This window comes from Piliocolobus tephrosceles, chromosome 15, assembly GCF_002776525.5.
Source record: "Piliocolobus tephrosceles isolate RC106 chromosome 15, ASM277652v3, whole genome shotgun sequence".
Classification (NCBI taxonomy): Eukaryota; Metazoa; Chordata; class Mammalia; order Primates; family Cercopithecidae; genus Piliocolobus; species Piliocolobus tephrosceles.
The window spans coordinates 90,425,491-90,433,402 of NC_045448.1; the positions used below are offsets into that span (position 1 = coordinate 90,425,491).

Below are 7,912 nucleotides of genomic sequence, written 5' to 3' on the forward strand. Positions count from 1 at the left end.
ATTTCCAAATGAGGTCACATTCCAAGATACTGGGGGTCTAGGACTTCAACATATAAATTTTGGGGAAATGCAATTCAACCCCTAATAGTTTGGCATGAAGTGGTATTGAAGGGACTCCTCCCCTTCCCCTACCTTCTGCCCCTGCCCATAGCATGGAGGGAACTTCCACTGAGCCTCCTCTGTCCACTCTGGTACGTCTCACTAAGCCCCTTGCTCAGCCTTCCACAGGAGGAAAGGTTTATTTGGTGGGTCAGTGCTGACCTTTTGCACCTGTCTGCTGGTGGGCTGGTACTGTGGCTGTGCTTGTGGGTATAGCTCTCCTTTTCTGCCCAGTCTTCCTGCTCCCTTGAGAGAGCCACCCAAGGACAGCCCACTGCACATCCTCTGGCTCCAGCTCCTTGCCCATGTGCCTGACTGGGAAAGGGCATTCCAGGGCCTTCCTGCAGCTCTAGCCACACCTGGCTTTCCTGGCAGAGACACCTGAGTGGGCAGCATGGGTTTTGTGTTCAGGGAATTACTCTTCGGATTTGACCTAGTAGTGTGGATCACGTGGATTATCAACATTTATGAAAATATATTTATGAAAATCTGGTGAGCAATAGCACCATCAATGAAAAGGCATTGAGAAGAAAAGACAGGTTTTTTAAAAACAAAGTTCACTTTATTACATGAATTTTACATACTAAGATAATATGAAATGCAGACTTGTTTAAATTCTCTTGCTGATTCTCTTGAAGACAATGTCACCCAATGTCATGGTCTGAAAGCCAGAAGAGAAATTATGAAGTGTTCATCTGATGTTGTATTGTAAAGAACAAAATTAAGCTTAAAAAACAGCACCAAATATGTTGGCATATGAAACAATTCAAAAATTCATCTAGTTTCCTGTAGGACCAGAGGAAGGGTTGGCAATGTTTTCCAAAATCCTATGCCAAGTCTTTATCACTTCTCCTTCTCACCTGGAAAGTCCTCCTGCTTTTGACTCAATTCTTTTCTACATCAGTGACTGTTATAGCAAGACCATCCAAACCAGCCCAATCCAATCTCTCAAAGTTTCATTGAGTACCTACTATGCACCAAATACATGTTGAGCACCAAGGATATATGCACATGGACACAACTATGCGCACAGCCTGGAAGGCAGTGAGTAGCACATAATTGTCCTCCTGGAGCCGTGAAGCTTATAAAAACAGTGGATGCATCAGCTTTTGAGATTTTAAGGATGTTCCCTCCACCCCTGCCAGTTCTCTTGAATAAGACTGCTGGAATGACATACCATGTCATCAGGGTGAAAAGGAGCCCCTTAGCTTCAGCAGCAATGCAATGGTTGCTGCTTGATGGGTTCAAGCCCTGGATTTACCATTTCTTAGCTGATGACTTGGATAGGTCAACCTGTCTATTGAATCCCTCATCCAGCCTCCCTTGAAGGAGACAGGAGGATTAGCTGAGATGGAGTCTATCAAAGGGCGTTGGCCAGGACTTACTGCAGGACGGCTCATCTCCTGCTCCCCTGCCCTCCTGGGAATGTGCTGGGATGGAGGGGGAAACTGCAGACTGGATGGGTAATGCTCACACTCTCTCTAGTTTAAGAATTTTTCCGGCCAGGTGCGGTGGCTCACACCTGTAATCCCAGCACTTTGGGAGGCCGAGGCGGGTGGATCACGAGGTCAGGAGATCGAGACTATCCTGGCTAATACGGTGAAACGCCGTCTCTACTAAAAATACAAAAAATTAGCCAGGCATGGTGGTGGGCGCCTGTAGTCCCAGCTACTCGGGAGGCTGAGACAGGAGAATGGCATGAACCCAGGAGGTGGACCTTGCAGTGAGCCGAGATGGTGCCACTGCACTCCAGCCTGGGCGATGAGCAAGACTCCATCTCAAACAAAAATAAATAAATAAAAGAATTTTTCCATTTGAACAGAGTGATGACAGCCTCCTGAGGCAGTGTTCTGTTGTATGTGACTCCCTAAAAATATACTGGTGGCAAAGAAGAGTCAGGGGGACATACCTGCAGGAGAAACACTGCACTATTCCTCCCCTACCCCCAAATAGGGTATAGGATGTGGCTGGCAGCCAGGCATCAAGGCTGACTGCATAACTGGACTGTGCCAAGCTTGTCAGGTGCCGTAATATCACCATGAATGGGATTCTGTTTATAAACGCTAAAAGGGCAAAGGCATTTATGAAGCACTGTGGGCGTGCAGGGCAGGTGGAGGCCTCTGTGGCTGCTTGGTTAGTGCTGAGCAGAAAGGATTAGTGATAATGTGTGTCAACTGCCTGGGACATTGTGGATCCGCAGTAAGTGCTGGCAGATACTGACCACAGGAAATAAGTTTAGGGGTTGAAGGGTGGAGGGGTGGCATTAGGGTATGTGAACCACTCCCCATGCTTCACCGCCCCTCTCCCCTCAAGCACGGGGAGCCACAGGCTCAGAGCACCACCAACTTACACTGGTGATTATGTCGCCGTTGAGTTCGGTCACAGACTTGATGTTTTTGAAAGTTGTCACCAGTTTATTGTTACCTTCCAACTGAACCACTGTCTGCAGGGAACAGAGAGAGGGCCTGTGAGGAGAGGGTGGTGGGGGGCAAGAGCCTTGCTAATGAAGTTGCTTCTTCTGCACAGGTCTCAGCTCATAACAACTGAAATGTTCTGGTTCCTATGATTTCAAGCCTGCAGTTCTCTGGCTCCAAATAGAAGTGAGGTGCATTTAAGAACTAAATAAAGTGAACAGGCAACCTACAGAATGGGAGAAAATTTTTGCAATCTACTTATCTGACAAAGGGCTAATATCCAGAACCTGCAAAGAACTCAAACAAATTTACAAGAAAAAAACAAACAACCCCATCAAAAAGTGGGCAAAGGATATGAACAGACATTTCTCAAAAGAGGACATTCATACAGCCAACAGACACACGAAAAAATGCTCGTCATCACTGGGCATCAGAGAAATGCAAATCAAAATCACAATGAGATAACATCTCACACCAGTTAGAATGGCGATCATTAAAAAGTCAGGAAACAACGGGTGCTGGAGAGGATGTGGAGAAATAGGAACACTTTTACACTGTTGGTGGCATTGTAAACTAGTTCAACCATTGTGGAAAACAGTGTGGCGATTCCTCAAGGATCTAGAACTAGAAATACCATATGACCCAGCCATCCCATTACTGGGTGTATACCCAAAGGATTATAAATCATGCTGCTATAAAGACACATGCACATTTATGTTTATTGCAGCACTATTCACAATAGCAAAGACTTAGAATCAACCCAAATGTCCATCAGTGACAGACTGGATTAAGAAAATGTGGCACATATACACCATGGAATATTATGCAGCCATAAAAAAGGATGAGTTTGTGTCCTTTGTAAGGACATGGATGCAACTGGAAACCATCATTCTCAGCAAACTATCGCAAGAACAGAAAGCCAAACACCACATGTTCTCACTCATAGGTGGGAACTGAACAATGAGATCACTTGGACATGGGAAGGGGAACATCACCCACCAGGGCCTATTGTGGGGAGCGGGGAGGGGCGAGGGGTGGCATTGGGAGTTATACCTGATGTAAATGACGAGTTGATGGGTGCTGACAAGTTGATGGGTGCAGCACACCCACATGGCACATGTATACATATGTAACAAACCTGCACCTTGTGCACATGTACCCTAGAACTTAAAGTATAAAAAAAAAAAAAAGGCAGGGCGCAGTGGCTCAAGCGTGTAATCCCAGCACTTTGGGAGGCCGAGACGGGTGGATTACGAGGTCAGGAGATCAAGACTATCCTGGCTAACCCGGTGAAACCCCGTCTCTACTAAAAAATACAAAAAATTAGCCGAGCAAGGTGGCGAGAGCCTTTAGTCCCAGCTACTCGGGAGGCTGAGGCAGGAGAATGGCGTAAACTCGGGAGGCGGAGCTTGCAGTGAGCTTAGATCCGCCACTGCACTCCAGCCTGGGCGACAGAGCCACAGTCCGTCTCAAAAAAAAAAAAAAAGAACTAAATAAAATGTCAGGACCTCTTTTGTTAGAATTTTAATTCATGGCATGTGATCTAGAAATGAGCATGGAACACCTAAGTGGCCCCAAACACAAATGCTAAAATCAAATCAAGTAAAATCTCAATTCTCCCAAGCTAATGGAGGGAGGTAGTGGCAAAATTCAAAATACTGAACAGTAGAGAATACATCTTTTGCTTTGGTATGTATTCTTCTTTGTTTTTTTTTTTTTTTTTTTAATTGACATGAAGTCTTATATGTTGCCCAGGCTGGTCTTGAACTCCTAGGCTCAAGCAATCCTCCCACTTCAGCCTCCCAAAGTGCTGGGATTGTAGGCATGAGCCACCTGCCCAACCAGGTATGTATTATTCTTCCCAGAACGTTAACGTTTCATTTTCTGGCCTCCTTCCAAGCCCTTATACATCCTGGAAGAGATGACAGGAACCCAGCAGGGAGCCGAAGACCCTGGACAATGTTAAACGTTTTGCCTCCAAAAGAAAATTTGGAAAAGGACCATAGTTAAATCCCTTGACCATGAGCACATCAAGAATATTTTCCTTCTAAAATCATCCTGACCTGTAATGTTCTAATTGGAGAGGCAGAAATAAAGAGTGACCAGAAGAGATAAAAAGACAAACATTCCCAGCCCAATTAACACAGCTGTCTGGGGGGAGGAGAGAAGAGGGCTGCTAAAGCATGGAGTGTTTCAGAGGGAGGAGGAGACAGGCACCCCCATTGCTGGGATCCCCCTGCCACCATCTGCCACTCACGCAGCCCACACCCCACACCTCAGCTGTCACTGCACACCTTGAGTTGTGCCCAGCAGAAGTGATGCTGCCCTGCCCACTGCCTTCAGTCTAGGGGGGTTGACTGTTCTTATTTTATAGTTTAGGGAGGTTGATTGTTCTTTATTTTACAGATGGGGTGGCTGAAGCCAGGGACTTCGTGACCACTCCTGAAAGCGGGGTCTGAGCACCTGTCTAGGGCCCTGGTATTCTGGTATTGCCAGCACCTCCTTCAATAAGTCTCTCCCTATCCTTCAAGAAGTATCTCCCAGCTCTAGGTTCAGTGAAGGCCAGTTGACTTTGGGCTCAGTTAAGGGTTTTTCACAAACTCCCACTTGCCCCACTCCTGGGCCCTGCTTACAGGACTCTTAGTGCCAGGAGCACTGGGCCTGGGAGAACCTGAGACTTAGAATCCTGCTCTATGCCTGGTTCCCCCATATCCTCTATATGGGAAAGCTCAGACTTTGGGGGCTGGAACATCCCCCAGACAATCCCTGGGAAGAGGAGAGCAGCTTCCCTATAAGATTCTTCCCTAAGAGCTGCCTTTGTCTCTCTGCTTCTCCCACAGTGGAGGTGGGTTCAGAAATGGTGTCTGTGGGTGGAATTGTGAGGTTAGAGCCTTGAGGAATGAGGCCCTAGGGCCAGATTCCAAGGAAAGTTCTGACAGCAGAAGGGATGCTCTCCTACCTTGACTTTCTCCCCTGTCATTGTCTCCAGCTCACTTTCCTCCCCCACGGTGAACTCGTTTTGGATCACTTTGGACCCGGTGGTGATGGTGAACTTGAAGTGCTTCCCGTTCTGCACAATTTCCGTCACCCCCTTGATATCCTTCCCCTTCTGGATGAGCTCTTCCGGCAAACCTGGTGGAAACCATCTGAGGTTTAGAGATGGGCAAAGGTGGGAGTTTCATGACTGTGGTAGGCAGATGAGAGAAACGTTATGGCATGGAGGGGCAGAGGAGGGCACTGTGTCTTCCAAGGGGCCACAGAAACTCACTGGGGACTTGTGAGCAGCATGGGCTGTGGCCTCAGGAAGGAAAGGACAGTGGCCTGGCCTGGCCTGCTGCTATCTTGCCAGTCAATTTATAAAAAGGACACTCCTCTGGCCTGAAGAACTATTCCTCTTGTGAGTACCCTGGTTCTTGCTCACTCTCTTTCCTCATTCCCTCCTCCTTTGATGACTTTGCTCTTGGAGTGGGAGCATTTCATTCCACATACCCTGGGTGACCAGAGAGTTGATCTTCCAAGCTAGGTCCCTCCTGGGAGTGACAGGGGAGCTATCGATAATCATGCCAGGCCAACACACCCAAAGCAGCACTGTGCCAGGCAAGCCTGTGTCCACCTCTGCAGTCAAGGCTCTGGAGGAAGACATGCCAGCAATCCCTTGCCCTGGCATAGAGCTTTACCAATTTTAGAACTTGTCCATGCTGTTATACAAATTGAGGTTCACAAACATTATGTGGGTGGACAGTGAGCACAGAGGGTCCTGTTGCATGAGGGAGAGATGAGAGACACAGAGGTAGTATGAATTGCCTGCAGAAGATCCCTCTCCGGCAGTGCTGAAGGTCCTCCTCTCCCTGGCCCTGCTGTCTTCAGCACCCTTCTCATTCTTGGCACCCTCCCTTGCCATGCTACACCCTTTGCTTATAGAGCTCCCTCTGCCTGGAGCATGCTCCCTGCCCCTGGTCCCCTAGACACCTTTCTTCTAAGGCTCAGCCTGGTCCTTCTCTTTACCTCCACTGAGCCATCCCTCCATGCCCTCCGTGAGCCACATCCTCCTGTACGTGACCCTGGGAGGCACAGGGGTTAAAGCAGGGTCTCTGAGAATGAGTGCCTGCTTTCAATCCTAACTTAAACACTTCCTACTTGCATGACCTTGCTTGTGATTACTAAATCTTTCTAGGCTTCAATTGCATCAACTGTAAAGTGGGAAAATAACGGTACCCAGCTTAGTTTTATGGTGAGGAATAGATGAGGTATTGCATATCCCATGGTCAGCACAGTTGCCTGGCAGTGTGTGCTCCATACACCTTAGGGAATGCCTTTTTACCTTTATTTCTTCTCTTCTTTTCCCCGATAAGATAATGCCTTATTATCTGTCTCCTTGATATCTATCCAGCACAGTGCTCAGTGTGTGATCGGCCTTGAATCACTGTTTGTTTGAAGAATGAATAAATGCAGGAACAGGATCACACAACGAAGTGCCAACGACATGGTCATCAATCCAGACCACACCCTAGTTTAGTGCTCTTTCCACTTGCCTATAGGATGGCCTTGTGCAGTGAGGACTCGCTGCAAATAACTCCAGAAGTCAGTAAAATGCCCCCTCGTTTGTGTATATAGCCTGAATCTCTCCCCCCATCTCAACATTTGGACCCTAAATAGCCACTGCTGGTAGGGCCAGACCCTCACTGATGTGACCCACAGCTTTGCCTTTCAGAGCAGCACTCACCGATTGCCTTCATGAAGGATTCAAAGTTTTCCTGGCTCTGCAGTTGGTACTTGCCGGAGAAACTCATGCTGGCGATAGAGCTCCCTCTTCACGATTGACCTGCAGCTCTGCCGACCAGACTGTCCACTGTAGGCTGTTTTATAGGGGGCTCCCTTCCCTTCGAATAGTGGCCAGAGGTCAGCAGGTGTTGATTCCTTTATGGCCAGGTTCAAACATTAACTCCTGAGAGCAATGGTCAATGATAAAGAACAGGATGGGCACAGCAAAGGTTTGCTGCAATTCAGCAAATATTAATGAATATCAGTCAAGCAGGAAGCCCTATGGCCCTGGGAGCCTTGAAGTGACTGTCCATACCCCATAAAATGTGTGTGTATATGCATGTATGTGTATATATGCACACATGTGTGTATATATAGATGTGTGCATATGTGTTTGTACATCGGTGTTTATATATACATACATGTATTATGTACATAAAGATGTGTCAATGTGCATATATGTAATATATACATATATACACATTATATGCATAAGTGTTTATATATGTCTGTACACATATACACACACGTGTGTGTGTGTGTACACACACAGAAAAATTCCAGAGAATTCCTTTGAACCCAAAACCTCACCTTATTTACATAACCTTATGATCTCTTCTCATCCCCATTATTACACA

At 47.0% G+C, this 7,912-nt stretch overlaps 1 protein-coding gene across 1 annotated transcript; it reads right to left on the reverse strand.

The window, feature by feature from the left end:
• Positions 1-639: 639 nt before the first annotated feature.
• Positions 640-7,599, reverse strand: FABP1 (fatty acid binding protein 1). Its single transcript, XM_023194897.2, has 4 exons — positions 7,237-7,599; positions 5,473-5,645; positions 2,450-2,542; positions 640-760 (listed from the first exon to the last, which is right to left on the reverse strand). The coding sequence occupies exons 1-4, from the start codon at positions 7,301-7,303 to the stop codon at positions 710-712; spliced, it is 384 nt and encodes a 127-aa protein (XP_023050665.1). The 5' UTR covers positions 7,304-7,599; the 3' UTR covers positions 640-709.
• Positions 7,600-7,912: the final 313 nt, after the last annotated feature.